Source organism: Benincasa hispida, chromosome 2 (assembly GCF_009727055.1).
Source record: "Benincasa hispida cultivar B227 chromosome 2, ASM972705v1, whole genome shotgun sequence".
Classification (NCBI taxonomy): domain Eukaryota; kingdom Viridiplantae; phylum Streptophyta; class Magnoliopsida; order Cucurbitales; family Cucurbitaceae; genus Benincasa; species Benincasa hispida.
The window spans coordinates 9,903,712-9,920,280 of NC_052350.1; the positions used below are offsets into that span (position 1 = coordinate 9,903,712).

The following is a 16,569-nucleotide window of genomic DNA, read 5'->3' on the forward strand; positions in this document are numbered from 1 at the left end:
TTATCACCATTTGGACTTTAATTTATAATACATTTTTTTATATTTTTTTATTCATTTTTTATTATTCTAAATTTGGAGTAAGTTTTTTTTTAATTTTAATTAGGATTTTACAAAATATTTTATACATATTATCATTTAATAAACGGTATATTTCATTTAAATTCAATCCTTTTTTTATTTTTAATTACCTTTTATTCATTGTCATCTTATTATATTATTATATCATTAATTTGTCTTTTTGACAAATAAATAAGTATTTACTTTTGCAATCTTCCTATTTTTGCTATGCCTCTACAATGACTTAGGCTTCTTTCATAGGTTTTGTGGTCGATGAAGTTATAAATACAGGGTAATTGTTAAATCTTATGAAAATGGAATTATGAATATAGTGTAATTGTAAATAAACGAACTCTCTCCTAGATTTTTCTCCTTGAATTATATTTGAATCTATATTTTATTATCAAATTAGATTTTATCTATCTACTTATCATTTTTTTTAATTAGAATAAACAAAAATTTACTGTTTTTTTCTCTCCAGTTTATATTTGAATTTATTTTTTATTATCAAATTTGATTTTATCCAACTAACTTTTGATTTGTTTATATATTTGTTACAGATTCAATTGTATTTAAATATTTTTTGTATTATTGTTTTATACATATTGTTATCAAATTAATTTGATATTTTTTTCTTTATATTTTTTATATTTTCAATTTGAACCTAAAAAGAAACATATAAATGGAAATTAAATTTTAAATGTTTGAAACATGTGCGTGTATCTATATATATTTTTCAATTTATTATTATTGTTAATATTAATAATAATAATATTATTATTATTCTTATTCTTATTCTTATTTATCAAAATAAGATAACAAAAAAAAAACCCTTAAATCTATCTTTTTCATCTTCTTCACCCAGCCACCCCATCTTGGCTAGCTTTTAACGACCACCTTCACCAGTTGCTGATATTTTTTTGCTTGCACGCATGTTATCTGCTTTCATTTCTACTATGAACATCATTTTCAACAATGACGTTTTGGTGTCAAACGCAATCATACTTCCAATTCCTTCACATATTCACTTGCCAACAACAACTTTACCAGTAAATCAACTCTTTCTCATTTTAGAGGAAGTCCATTGTTGTATAGGTAGTGGAAACATTAAGGACCAAAATATTAAGGATCATATTGGGTGATTTTTAATTTTGTTTCCGAAATGTTTAGATACCATTTATTTGTGGTTCTAGAACCTCTAGATAGAGTGTATTTGTGGTAATTGTGTTATTTTTGAAGCAGTGCATCTTTACATTTTCGTTTAAACCTAATTTTGTTATTTGAGGGTAGTTTTGTCATTTATCAATTAGTATTTTTTATTATATAAATTCTTTTTTACTATTTTTATAATTTTAAAATTTTGTATCAATTTTTTTAAAATGAAACTTTAAAATTTGTTATTTTTCTTCTCAGTCATTTTATTTATTTATTTATTTTGAAACTATAGGTCGGTCATCTGAAATGGGGCCCAAAAGCCCAATAATGTTGAGGGCCCGATTATGGAATTTCATCCCGGGCGATTAATATACGAACGATTCGATATCACCGAAGCGAACTGGAAGACTGCTTTCATTTCGAACCACCACGAATTGCGGGAAGATGGCACCGCATGACGTTCGCCGTCCACACAAACGGCCGGCAATCTCCGATCAGCAAAAGCGGCGGGAACTTTCTCTGCAACGGCAACAGCAGAATCGCCGTGACGCTCAGCAACAAGCTCGTTCCTTAGCCTCTACGCTCCTCTCTCTCTCATCCTCATTCAACGAGTCTAGTACCTCCGAGCCGGTGCTGGAAATTGAACTAAACGAACTCGAATCAGAAACGGAATGTTCGCCGGAGCTCCTATCGGAGCGTGAATTTCACGAGCCTGGTCTGAAGGAGCTCGATGTTCGCCAGGCTTCGAAGCTTAAAGGTTCAGAGGCTCGTAAGTGGTTTTCGAAGCAACTGTTGCTTCCTGAGTGGATGATAGATGTTCCTGATCGACTTAGCGATGACTGGTTCTAATTCTTTTTCATCTCTCCGTTACTAGCTCTTTATGTTTATGTTTTCTTCTTCAAAATTCTCCGGTTGTTTCGTTCTCCTAATTGCGTGCTTGCATTCGAATTCAATTTTCTCCGGTTGTTTCGTTCTCACTCACTTCCGGTGCTTGGCCAATTGGAACGTCCCAAGCGAAATTTGGATTGCTCATTTTGTTTGTTTGCTTCAGTGTTTCGTATTCCTCGCCATAGATCAAACTTTCTGGTTGCACAATTGTCTTTTTCTGACATAAACAAGTATTCAGAAAACGAAAAAGAAAAAGATAGAAAATCTTGATCTCTCTGTCGAATGATTAAAGCTGAGAATGACGTTCCTACTATTCTTTGGATGTTATGTAGGTACGTATTTGCAAGGCCTTCCGGAAAACGATGCTTTGTTGTTTCTTCCAATGGAACAACTATCAGTAGGCTACGAAACGGATCAATTCTGCATCGTTTTCCTTCTGCTCTACCTAACGGAGCAAAGACAAAAAATGCCTCTGGATCCGGTCAAACATATTCTATTCTAGATTGTATATTTCAAGAAGTAAGTTTCTCATGATTCTTATGTCATTTCGTAGTCCCCGTTTTTTACTGACAAGTGAAGGTTCGAATGTCCCATAGACAGATCAAACATACTACGTCATTGATATGATTTGTTGGCGGGGATATTCTCTTTATGATTGCACAGCCGAGTTTCGGTTCTTCTGGCTCAATTCTAAGCTTGTTGAAACTGGGGCTTGTGAACCACCTTCATACTATCACAAATACAAGTTCAGCTTGGTACCTGTATATACATGCGATCAAAATGGTCTCTATGCTGCTTATTCAGGAGCAACACCTTTTGTGAAGGATGGTTTATTATTTCACAACAAGTAAGATTTATCATCAAGAAAAGATTTATTACTTTGCGTGTTCTCCTTCTCCTGGTTCTAAATGAGGATTTAGTTTAAATTTATTTCATGTATAATTTCTCATTTTGTAAACCTCTGTGATCTCTTATTGGAATATTTTGAAACATGTGGTACACTCCTTATCTGTAGAATATACATATTTGACAATGTTCATATTATAATGTCATTATATTTATTCTTGATAATTGATACGCTCTGTGCTTCATATTAAGTTCTTCCTTCCATTTTGGGAATATTCTCTCTCTATGCTTACAGGGTGCAACTTCGTTGATCTCATTCTAAGTTGTCTTTGTTCTAGGCATTCCCATTACCAGCCAGGAAATACACCACTTGCATTGGTTTGGAAGGATGAGAACTGCAGTCAATATGTTATTGACACAGATAGTAATGGACAAGTTCCAAGCCAACAGCAGGTACTTTCCCTCTACATTTCCTGTTCCTTTTCTTTAAAGCAAAATATATATATATATATATATATTTGTTTATAACTTTGTTTTATCTTTCTTTTGCTCGTTCATTATTGATAGTGTTACTTCTGTAATAGAATCTAGTTAATTGCAGTGGTCTACAATCCATGACATGGATCTGCTCTCTTCTCTAATGTGGTTTATAATGCTATTTTTTCCCTGTCTGAATGATCAGCTGGTTTTGGAGCTACAAGGTGATGGAAATGTGGCTACATCAGATGATCCTCCTGTGGACTTTGGATGCTTAGACGGTGACTTGATCAAAAAGGTTTTGTTGCTCTAAATTTATACCTTTCTTTGGATCATTAGTTTTGAAATTCAATGAAAAGTTCGATTTTCGTTTAAAAAAAAAAAACATTTGTTTATTACATGTTGCTTCCTTCGACTGCATTTTTGCTTGGAATGTGGTCTGTGTTTTTCGTCTTCTTTCTGTCCTCGTGTGTCTGTTGTGTAATTTGGCATGGTGCCATGTCTCCATATCGTAGTCTTAATGTTGTTTTTTGGGTATATATCAACTAAGGCATATGTCCTCGACTAAGAGGTTAAAGGTTTCTATCTCTAAACAGGAAAAGTGAAGTAATTTGCTTGTTAACACATTTCAATATGGGGGAGATCAAGAGTGTGCTTTTTGGTATGAGGGTTGTAAGTCTCCAACCCCACGGTTTTTTTATTGGCTTTCAAGTTGAACTTGCTCAAGGCATTTAAACAAATTTCTTGGGAGTATCAATGGACACGACTATATAGAGACTTGCATTTATCTCCGTTTGAAGGAGCCAAGTCTTTTAAATGTCATGGATTTTAGATCCACAAGCTTCATTGTCTATGGCTTTTTCTATGGGTGCGTGAATTCTTGATGAGGATCTTATTGTTGGCAGGAACAAATGGGAATTGCTTATGTGCCGACTTCTATAGCAAAACTAATGTTATGTAGGTATGAGGGGAATCTTTGTCTTAGAGTCAACCAGGCAGGTGTCTTAAAATCAAAATATATTGAAACATAAAAGGTAGAAGAACTACAAGATAACCCAAGTATTTAAGGTACCGAGAATCTCCCATTCTCTCAAGTATACCAGCTCAAGCCCTAATCCAATTAGTAATTTGCTACCTTCCTCCTTCCGCACTCCCTCTGACCTGAACTTCTTTTCTAAACATTCACCGAGGGCCGATTTGGTAGAGAATTTGGATTTTGTTTTATGTTTTTAGATTCATCGAGCCCAATTTTGGCAAACAACTTGGATTCTGTTTCTGAAAACTGTTTTCAGATTTTGTGATCAAAACAATGCAAATTTTGAAAATAACATTTTTATGTTTTCATTGTATCCATATTTTGAATTTTAAATTTTTAAATGCAAAATTATATTAAATAAAGTTATTAACATTTAGAAATACAATATGTTCTGTTTTACACTCATTTTTTTAAAAACATAATATGTATCATATAATATTACAAAATAAGAATTATATAATTTTTTAAACATAATCATATTCATATATAAATTAATGATAATTTATTGTAACTAAATATCAGTGGATAACTAAACTAGTTTTATGATTTATAAATATATAGTGTCAAGCACATTTTAAACAAATGTTTAAATTAGAATCCAATTTCTGAAGCTGTTATCAAATATCTGAAAACATGAAATACAACTGTGTTTCCATTCAATCTCTCGTTTTCAAATTTCCCTCTTCAAATTCTCCACCAAACAGGCCCTAATGTATCCCTAATATCCTAACAAGATTCCTAATTCTATCCTAATACAATTCCTGTCAAAGTGATGTTTTATTCCCTTTCTTTTAATTGTGGTGGATGACTGTCATATGTCTGAATTGATGGATGAAGATTTAATTATGGGTTTTGTGGTGAGGGGAGATAATGTCCTCTATTAAATTCTTTGCGGAGGATGCCTTTTTCTGTTCAGGGAAGGAAAATTATTTTCTTAATTTGAGTTGGGTCCTTCATTTCTGTTATGTGACCAAGCTTAGTAGGTAGGGTGTGAATGGTTTCCCGTGTGGTGTCTCTCTCTCTCCCTCTCCCTCTTTGTTTACATCTCATATTTGGATCTTCCTTTGTGCTATAGTCCGAGAGTCTTAGATTTTGTGAAAAAACTGCTTTTTCAATATCGATCCTGTTTCAATTACGTAGTTTTTTCCCCCCTATTTGTCTATTTGGCTCCCCTTCTACGATAGATTTTGTGAAGAAGTCTCTTCCACTTCCATTCTTTGTCCGCTGTGGCGTGTTATGTGCAAACAACCACTGAGGGGCTAGAATCACTTCTTTCAGTCGCTCTACTCTCCTTTTAAACTTTAGTTCAGGTTCTTACGGATGTTTGTAGTGTTGGCATTCTATGTTGATGTCCTTTTGCATATCCTCCTCTTTGACAAGACTTTTATGGTTAACTAGTTTATTTGATATGTCATGAGACATACTGTTGGGAAGGTTCAAAGGAGTGTCACAAGTATAGGAGGGGTTATGGAAGGAGACTTGTGGTTTAACTCACTTCAATGGCCTCCTTTGGGTCAATACCATGAGATTTGTGGTTCTGGGAGGAGATTTATTAAAAACATTTGAGTTTCCTTCTTTATCACCAAGTAAATAACTCAATTTCTTGAATTTCAGTTAGGGTTGTCTCCAGGCAATTTATTGCGATTCACCATTGGTGATGGAGGGTTGACCATTGTGGACGGGAGGATTCAGGGGGCAGATTTACAATATACTGGCAAGGTCAATCGAGCTCGAGCCTTTGCAGATAGTTACTCCAAGGTTAGAAATTGTGCTAAATATCATACTTGTAGGGTCAAATCATATTTACAAGAAATTAATTGACAATTAGTTTTATAATTGATAATTATTACTGTTTTGTTTTGTTTTTTTTTTTTTTTTAAACCATGGGTGTATCCAGCAGATCATAATTTTAGGTAGAATATCTGTACTTAGTTTCTGTTTACTTCTCTTTCTAGGCATTTATGGAAACCTCATATGCAGGTTATGTTTCAATACGCTGCTCGTCGCTCACCTTTAAAAATAGATGATCTATTAGCATCCATCAATTCATTGAATGATGGAGGAGGCCGTGATACTGAAATGGTTGGATAGTGGTTGATAACTCTCGGGACGGTGCTAGAAATTTTGCTGAGGGACAAAATTAGTTTTCCTTTGAAAATTTGTTTTCCTTTTAACTTTCTTTTTTATGGTCTAAATTGTGGCATCCTTCTTCGCTCTGCCAAATGCTTGGAAAATTTCTTTATTTTCCATGCCGATTGTAGCCGCTCTGCGTGCCCTCTGGTAAGAGACTGTTATGGCGCTTAATATTTTACGGCCTGTTGCCGACTAGCATTTCAACCGGGTTCAATATGCTGTATACTGTTGTCCATTATATAGCCAAGGAGGATCCTGCATGAAACTCGCGCAGTAAGAACTGGGCACGGTGTTATTAATCTTACTTCGATACTTGAACGTGTCAGAATTCATGGTATTCAACGTGGTTCAAGTTGAAACGTTGGTGAATCTTTCGCTGCAAACAACTCGGCTCCTTTTAGAGGTAATCCTTAACAGTGAACATTTGTAGATAGTTCATCGGATAATGTATTGTAAGTTGTGATTACTGTGACAAATTATTCAGAAGTTTTAATCTTAAATGAACAAGAAACCTTCCTAAGTTGTATCAATGTATCAATTTAAGCCATGAACTTCATGTATCAATTTGAACCCTAAATTAATAATTGTATCAATTTAAATCTTGAAGTTTTATAAATGTCAAGTTTAATCCTCCATTATATTTTACTTTGATATACTTACGAAAGTTTAGGGTTTAAATTGATATAATTATGAAGTTCAGAGTTTAAAGTATTACAATTATTAGTTGGAGTTTTAAATTGATACTACACAAAATCAGAATTTAAATTGATACAACTATTAGTTTAAGGATTAAATTGATATAACCTCCAAAACTAATGAGTGTAAATTGATATTTGTTCTTATTTTTTTTTTATTTTTTTCAAGACCCATCCTTGGAAATTAATTAGAACCAACGAAACTGTACTGAGTACATAAAATGAAAGTTAAGCATATGAATTGACCAGCTCCTTTTGCTTTTGTTTTTTGGTTTTTTTGGTTTTTTTTTAAAAAGGAACTTTCGGATTTTACTTCTCAAAATTTAATAACAATTATTTATTTGTTATTATTATTTATTTTTTAAAGTTTGTACGTAGATTATTAAGAAGATGATAATAAATAAGTATACTTTTCTAAGTCGTGTTTGGAATTGATTTGAAAAAGGTTAAAAATCCCTTAATCATTTTTAAACATGTTAAATCAATTTTGATTATATGAATATTGTCACTGCATTAAAAAGAAAAAGGTAAAATCAAATATTGAATATTGAATTGATTTTAAATGATTAAAAATATGTTTCCAAATAATTATGGTCTTGTTAAAATTCCTTTTCTTTAATCATGTTTAAAGTTACTATGAATTATACATCTAATCGTTTAAAATTATTTAATGCATTTTAAATACTATGAAAGTACATTTGAATTATGGAAAGCATTTTTTATTAACTTGAAAAATGATAAATTAAAACCATCTTAGAATCACTTTCAAATATGTCAGAAATAACACCCATGTTTAGACCATTGTTATTGTTTTATGTTTTGTGTACAACTCAGAAATGTTTTTAAGCAATCCAAACATCTCTAAATGAGAATATTTTCGAAATCCAAAAGGCAAAGGGCAAAGGGCAAACATCTCGAGTTCTTTTCCCCTAACCCATCCCCCATAATACACGTCTCCACTTAAATAGACTGAAATTTCACTCAGCTAAGAAAAAATGAGAACTTAGCCTATACATCAACTGTACTGAAGGAGTACATAAAAAATATAATTAAAAATTATTGAGATCACCTAATGTGGAGAGGGAGAGGGAGAGGGAGGGGGAGAATACTCCTGATGCAACCTAAACAAATGGGAAACCTGATTATTTTCTAAATAACATAAGACTACCATATTTCAGGGAGAGAATATATGCAAACCGAAGGTAAAATAGGAGAAATTGAAAATCAAGCAGCCAAAGTTGTGGGTTCACAACTGTCGGGAACGCAGGCCAAGACGTCTCTGTAGTCTCTTGAAATGGTAAAGGAATCATAAACCTTTCCGTCGCTGCTTCTCTTGTACTCGAAAAGCAGGGAGGAGCGGTTGAATGCTGTCAACTTGACGAAACCATAATCGAAGTCTCTGTAAATGCTCCATTTGGGGATGTCTTGGGTGAATGAGGATAAGTGGCTCCCTGCTCCACCAACCACTACGTGGATTGTGCCATTCATAATGCCTGAGTACTGAGTTTTTTCTGTATTCACGCATTGATGCTACACCACCATACAAATATAATATTTAATGAACAAAAGATATAACTAGATACGCTTAAAATAGAGACGTAAAATTGCAAGAGTTTTACATCGTAGGGGTTTTCTTTTTTAAAATCAAGGTGTAGATTCCTCGTAACTCATCTATATATTATTCCTTTGTTTAGCTTTTCACCTATCTAAAAACCTATAAATTGTCCAAATCTTACCATATTTTCAAATATAAGAATCATTAGACTTTCAGATAGAGATTTTGTATGTTTTGGAAATGATTTTGTCTCAATATTGATATTTTATAAATGTTTAAACTGATTTTTCAAATAATTAGTCGAGAGGTGATTCTAACAAGTAATTGACTAGGAATTACTTTATCTCTTTGTTGAAATACTCAATTTGTCTTTTAGTTTAATATTTTTTTTCCCTTTTTAATAATTTGATAATTCTAAAGTCACTTTAAAACTGAACATAATATTTCAAATTATTTTTAAACACATGAAAATCAATTTTAAAAGGATGAGACCAAACATCAATATCCTTGTGTAAAAATAAATTTTACAAAATCGTATAATTAAATTTCTTTTTCTAAATAACTATTTCAACCATCTCTCATGCACTTAATCTCTTGATGTTCTATTTTTGGAATCCAATTTCTTAGTATTTCAATATATATCTAATTTAAATAATCATACGAAACTTAAAAGATTCAAAAATTATTTTCAGAAAATTCTATATATATGTATATATACACACATTTTTTTTTCTTTTTAAACTAAAAAAATAGTTAAATTGACATGCGATATGCATAAGCAACTCCGAGGTCCATTGGTCAGATCCTTATCGTACCAAAAGAAAAAAAAATAGTGAAAAACTCTGAAAGCATATCTACTTTTAGAATCTTTGTCATCATGGCAAAATTTTAAAAACCAGTAATTTTTTTGTTCCTGCATTTGAAAATTTGTCCTAATATGTCTAGTGTTTTTTAAAAAAGATAAACACCTCGATAAGATATTATAAATTTGATTCTTCTACCCGAAAAAAATATAAACAATCAATTAAATCTGCTTTTTTTTACGTTTTAAAATTTAGAGCCAGATCGAAAAACATTTTGTGAAAAAGCTTGGGAAAAGTGGTTTACCTGATAAACGGGACATGTTCTTTCGTAGTTGTGGACATGGCCATAGAAGGCAATATCGACCCTATACTTCTGCCAGAGTTTCTGAAGGCTTTCCCTTCCCATAGGTTCCTCGAATGAGCCCTGCGACGCATACCAATCGTTGGAAGAGTAGCCAAGCACACGATGAGCAGCAAATATCAGCCAAGGTTGTTTTTGTCTATCCGCCGATGCAAGGCATTGCTCTATGAATCTGTACTGTTCTGATCCCTCTCGCCAGTCATGTTCTGTATCAGCTATACAGAACCGGAACAATCCATAATCTGTCGAATACCTGATGATACCATAATACGTCAACAATTAAATGTTTCACAAATTGTATTACATGTTTATTTCTTTCTGTGTTGAAATTTAGTAAATTGTTCTCAGTATGATAGTTTTATGAATAGTGCTGAAACTGTCTATTCAATAGACACATTTCATTTATTATCTTGATTTTTGTCTTCGTTTGTATCAAGAAATATCAGGTAGTAATATAGTTAGATCCTGTTCGTCTTTTGGAATAGACAATTCAACAAAATTAAGAAACCTGATCGAATAATTAATGGCCGTCCGCTACACAATTGGTAATATGAAGACAGCAGAGGATGATAGTCTAAGTCCCGTTTGACAACCATTTTGTTTTTTATCTTTAGTTTTTGAAAATTAAGCATATTTCCTCTCTATTTCTCACAATGATTTACATTTTTCTTAAGTAAAATGGTTGAGTTAGCCAAATTCAGAACACAAAAATAAGTTTTCAAAAATTACTTTTTTCTAGTTTTCAAAATTGAGTTGCATTTTGAAAACAATGGTAAATAGTAGATGATAAACAAGAAATTTAGAGGTGGAAGGGGTATTTATAGGTTTAATTTTCAAAAAGTAAAAACCAAAAACCAAATAGTTACCAAACATGGCCTTACTAATCTAAAATGAATGGGAATGGGAGTCTCCTCTAAAACAAGTGCACAGTTAATTTGTTATGCAACTTGTAAAACTCAGCATTGAAATAGATTCATGAAATTATTTAAAAGATTTTTTGGCTTACCAGAACTTTGCTCTGTTTTCAGCAGGAAAATAGAACATGGTCTCCGCCGGAACTCCACACTCCCCACCTGAATCCATGTTTGCATAGAAGGACCCAGTATTTGGCCAGTCACGCTCATGGTTACCACTGCAGGAGTGAAATTGGAGAGGCTTAAGATTTATAAAAGTAAACGGTCCAAACAAATCACTCTAAGAAACAATCGAGTTATTGATATTGATAACCTTGCAACCATGTAGGGGACCCTAGATGCAATGGGCTCCACCTGTGCAGTAAATTGGTCCCACTCTGAGAGGTACCCATTTGCATAAGCTAGGTCTCCGATATGGAAAACAATGTCAATATTGTCCAAGTCTTTGATGAGCTGATCAGTGGTGTTCAATGCTCCAGGCTGATAGTTGCTATACTCATTTGAGCCATCGCGTTGTCCCTGAAAGTCATGGTTAGTATTACAAATCTTTTTCCAGTGCCTTGTTTGAAAGAGCTTATGTTCATGAGATTACCATTTCTCACAAACAGAGAGTGAGCAACTCAGAAAGTATTCAATATGGAAGGAGCTGTGCATTTGAATTCTCTGTTCTTATCAAGTTTGGATGATAATTACGTTATATCTTTATTATAGTTACTAGTGAAACACTGGCTAGTAAAATGGCAGAACAGTGAAGGATTAGGTTGTTCCTTTTCAAAAAATCATTTCTATGACAACCAATTTTCTTTGAATTAATCAAAATGTTAGCTTCCTCTCAAGGAGCTCAAATGTGAAGGCAGTTGTAGATCATCCTCTCAAGAAGATAGAGATCTATGAAGTCAATGCAAGAAATAAACATAGACCACGTAGAGGTGCCTAAATTAAGCTAATTAACTGAAGTTCAGAAGTTTCACTTTTGTTGAATTTCAAAATTTCCTTGTGAATTATAAACCTCATACTCATTTTGATTATAATCAATATAATTAAAAACTTCAGGGTACCTTCCCCATATCACCAAATATAATGACACGCTGTAGTGATTCTTCTCCAGGATGTGGTGATGACTTGAATGAATAACTCTTGCTCCAAATATATAATCCATTGAACAAGCGATGACCCATTCTGTACGTGTACCTGTAGAAACCACCGTGTCAATCCATAGTGCGCATGATCAAGAATTTAACAGTGGTTCAGACCAGTAGCTTCAACCATTGATACATACACAGTGTTTGGCCATAAGTTCTGTAAGAAACTCGTATGAAAGAAACCAGGATCACGCCAACCAACAGTTCGTGCAGGAGCATCTTTAATCAAAGAAAACGCCATCATTCAAGAAGTCAAGAATTCAAAACCAGTGTTCAGTCAGAATGAAAGACTAAAAATAATACAACCTGCAGAGTAATAATCTCACTAGAATCAAAGAAAGTCATCAATCCATTCTGAAAGAAGTCTTAACTACCTTTCTAAAAGAATTGTAAATACTCATGTCCTGATGAGACTATGAAATAAAGATATTGGTAGTGTTCTAAGAAACCACTTGGATGGAATTGGCAGCTCATTTCCAGGTTAATAGCCAAAAGCTCAAGGACACCAAGATGAAAAAATAAAAAAATTTACTAGTTGACTAATAAGGAGAGTCAGTTTTTAAGCGGCAAAAACTTCAACAAGGCAGCTACATAAAAACCTAGAGTGGCCAAGAGAAAGGTGATCTATCTGATCCAAAATTAATTCTCCAGTAACTTTGTGGTTAGTTGCAATTGTCCGGTACAAAAAATCAACTAGACTCAAATTACAAGTGGAAAGTAAATGCAAACACACACACACAGCCCCCCACAAATGTTGAAAAAAATGTCTGAAAAGTTTCAACTGACGGCTTGTATTTTTTTTTTTTTTTTTTTTTTTGTTTCAAGATAAATATTAAGTCGTTAACTTAGATGGTTCAGTCTAGCTAATGGGTTGCTCGAACTAATCATACCACACATGCTGTTCCTACTAAATGTCAGTGTGCCAGCTGGGGATCTTGTCTGTGGCTCCCCTTCTAGACCCCATTCAACAAATGGAGTAGCTTCACTTATATCGTACCCACTTGTCCAGGTTACTGTCATCTGCAAAAATCAAAAGACCATTGTTCTGCCGTTAAGCTACTTGAATCTTGCTAACAACTATAGAATATGTAATTTTCTCACGTATGTTGCCAGCAAGTAGGAGTGTCAGTTTTTAGACATTTGTTAACATAAGTTAGCAATGAATATCCAATTGTTTAAAGTTTTCAGAACAATTTCTGAACTATGAGCATGGTGATGTGGATAGAAAGGAAATCAGATTATGACAAGAAGTTTTCGAACTGCAGGCCATTATTGACCTTTTTGTGTCCCCATCAAACGTTTCCCACAATAAAATGAAAGGAAATATAAGGATAGTGATCAACTTACTTCATTCCATAGTTTTCCATGTGCAAGGCGAGGAAACAATGGTGATTTAGGATTCTTAAATGATAAGGGATTTGAAACAGCAATAAGTTTGGGCTGCATATTCCAATCACTCCACATAGATTAGACTAGAAGATAAAATCAAACATCATAACATAGTTACATAGTTACATTGGACCCAAAATGATGGTAAACAAACTAAAGACAAAATTCTTTTTGAAAGATCAGAGTTGAAATAATTAAAGTGGACGAGGAATGAGAAGAAATAATGGAAGGTGGGAGAGAGAACGAACATTTGAAAGACCTCCTGAAAATAAAGCAAATGAGAAATCTGCTCGCTGATTGATCAACTGGAACCTCAAAGAAGCTTTTCCAGTCTTCACATATTTTGGATTTGAGTAGTTTGCATAATTGAACTAGAAAATAGATAGTTAGAGAAGAAATTTTTATCATTGTTTCATTCCAAACATTAAAAAGGCATGTATTGACTGACATTCACGCCAAGGTCAATATTACAAGTTAAATGCTGCACACCTTTATTGGGCTTGAGCAGATTAATGGAGTTTGAACCCTTTTATTTGAATTAGGACAGGCTGATGTGCTGCCACAAAGAAACAGAACTCTTTCAGTTTTTGTTACTACTTGTAACAAGTTTCACCATCATAGTGAGATCGTTATCAATGGATCAAAACTAAACAGGCTAAAGAAGAACATTATAAACTTTCACTTTTACTTACAATGATGCACATAACAAGATTTTAGTATACTAAATAACGGAATAAGAAGATGTCACATACTTGAACTTCGCAGGAGAAAACACTGCTATCCAATCATCGGCAGAGGGTTCAGGATGTATAAACTTGACAGTCACCCATGCAGTATCCTCGCCCTGAATATGCAATTGAAACAGAATCGACAAATAAACAATAACTCGGAGAGAAAATGTGGGAAGGAAATTTTATATAAGTCAACACAGGAAGTAAGAAGCAACTTATAAAGAATAAAAAAATAGTTAAGCAACTCATATCCCCGGTATCCCCGCCCAAGATATATAAAACTGAAACCGAATGAGTCAATGACCAAAGAACTCAGAAAGAAGGAATATCCCGGCAAAGCATAATCCGTATACTAATGATCAGTAACCATTTATTAATGATGCAGATGGAAAATCGGATGTGAAAAGAAGTGCCAGAATGTATTTTAAACTCATACACGAAAATTGAATTGTTTGGAAATATAAAAATCAAAACAAAAAGTAAGAACTACGAAGAATCTCAATAAACAATCAACGAATAATTAAGCAACGTTTGTCACCAGTATTAACGACCTGGAAACATTAAATTGAAACAGAATCAACAAATAAACAAGCATTTGAATCGAGAAAGTTGGAAGATCTCCGAAAAGCACATTCCAGCAACTGGCGTACACAGTAATCACTCCATGTCGATGCATATGAAAAATAAAATGAGACTAGGAGTAGCGGTTACGAATCTAGAACCATATAAATACAAGTAAACTGAATAGAATGAAGTAAATATTAGTCAAGGCGGAAACGGAAAGTACGAAGAATATTCAGAACTATCAAACTAACTAAGCAAAATCATACATGAGTCAGCGATTGCACAATAAAGAACAGGAAACACTATGAGACTGCTGCTGAGTGGAGATACTTACATTGAGGCCAAGAACAAGCGGCGAGGCTCTAATGGAGGCGGTATTTCGGAGTGTAAGAGTAGCCTTGTACACATCAATTTTGGAGAGTGGCTGGTTTTCATCGAGCCGAGTCTGGTAACTATGCGCGACGAAGGCGATAGAGAGGAGAACGAGAGTGATGAATCGAAGGTTTGGAATTGGAAAGCTCTCCGCCATGGCAGAAACTTGGTGGTTGACGATGATTGGGCGAATACAATAAAATTAAAGTGAGGCCATCGGATTTAACAAGGCGGGAGGCCGGGATCGAAGGAAGTAACGGCCGTTTGGATTCCTCAAAATCGTCTTTAGCCTTTTATAGTCAGTGTATGTGCACACGCTCTCTCTCGTTCTCAAGTCCCACAATTCAATTCGAGTCTCCATTTCCTTTCTAAATCTTTTTTTGACTCTATCATCGCCAAGACGTTAGGACGCCGTGTACTTTGGCCATTCTCAAAAAATATCTTTTTCATCCTTTTTTTTGAAAAATAGCTATATTTGGCCTCTCGATGTAGGGTGTTAAAAATACTCCATTACCCGAAAAATCAATCAATCCAATCCAATCCAATCTAATCTGTACGATTTGGGTTAGGTTATTAATTCATTTTGGTTAAATTGAAACTCAATCCAATGGTTATCAATTCATTTTGATTGAATTGGTTCAAATAAATAAAAAAAATTTATGGATTGAGTTGATTCATGAATTCACATAATATAATCTAAAACAACCTGAATTTATTATTAATTTTAAAATATATTTTTTATTACTTATAACACAACCTAAATTTATTATAACACAATTATATATATATATATATATATATATATTATATATATATATATATATATATATAAATAATTGTGTATATTTTTTATTATTTTAGTTTTATTTAATCTCAATATTTTTTAAATAATTTATTCTTCAACAACTAGTTTCTTTGCATTTTAGAAAGAAAAGTTCCACTATATAAATTGAAATTGAGTTGTTAATCTTAATTTAATATAAGAATATAATTATATTAGATTTTTACATATTTACGTTTAGCTTTTTTTAGAACAAAATTTAAAATAAATGATATGATTAACTCGAACCAACCCAACCCAAATATTTCATTGTTGGATTGGGTTGAGTCCGAAAAAATTTACTACCGAATAATTGGGTTGGGTCTAAAGAGTCTTTCAACCTAACCCAACCCATGAACCCCTCCTCTCCATGGCTGGATTTCCAAGAACATAATAAAAATTAAAAAAAATAAAAATAAAAACAAAAGTCTTTAAATCTCTTCTCTTTCTTATTTTCTCGTTTCTGAGCATGGACAAACTTTTAGAAAAACTGGGGGAAAAAAACCATTCGAAAATGTGTCCAATAATAAACATCCACTATATACTAAAATGATAAGGATGTTAAATACAAAATAAATTAATATATACTGCAACAGAAACCAAGTACAAGAACAAAGGATCATCAACATAT

At 33.2% G+C, this 16,569-nt stretch overlaps 2 protein-coding genes across 3 annotated transcripts; one reads left to right on the top strand and one right to left on the bottom strand.

The window, feature by feature from the left end:
* Positions 1-1,597: 1,597 nt before the first annotated feature.
* On the top strand, positions 1,598-7,208 carry LOC120071520 (snurportin-1). The gene is made up of 7 exons (XM_039023843.1): positions 1,598-2,054; positions 2,433-2,619; positions 2,697-2,947; positions 3,285-3,399; positions 3,629-3,721; positions 6,074-6,217; positions 6,440-7,208. The coding sequence occupies exons 1-7, from the start codon at positions 1,657-1,659 to the stop codon at positions 6,548-6,550; spliced, it is 1,299 nt and encodes a 432-aa protein (XP_038879771.1). The 5' UTR covers positions 1,598-1,656; the 3' UTR covers positions 6,551-7,208.
* Positions 7,209-8,143: 935 nt separating this feature from the next.
* Positions 8,144-15,477, bottom strand: LOC120070654 (probable inactive purple acid phosphatase 27). 2 transcript variants are annotated; one of them, XM_039022486.1, is made up of 12 exons: positions 15,081-15,477; positions 14,204-14,295; positions 13,941-14,007; positions 13,700-13,822; positions 13,410-13,502; positions 12,953-13,082; positions 12,200-12,281; positions 11,979-12,111; positions 11,234-11,439; positions 11,013-11,138; positions 9,950-10,259; positions 8,144-8,817 (listed from the first exon to the last, which is right to left on the bottom strand). In XM_039022486.1, the coding sequence occupies exons 1-12, from the start codon at positions 15,273-15,275 to the stop codon at positions 8,512-8,514; spliced, it is 1,863 nt and encodes a 620-aa protein (XP_038878414.1). In that variant the 5' UTR covers positions 15,276-15,477; the 3' UTR covers positions 8,144-8,511. The 2 variants fall into 2 exon arrangements, with proteins under 2 accessions (XP_038878414.1, XP_038878415.1); XM_039022487.1 differs by lacking the exon at positions 13,700-13,822.
* Positions 15,478-16,569: the final 1,092 nt, after the last annotated feature.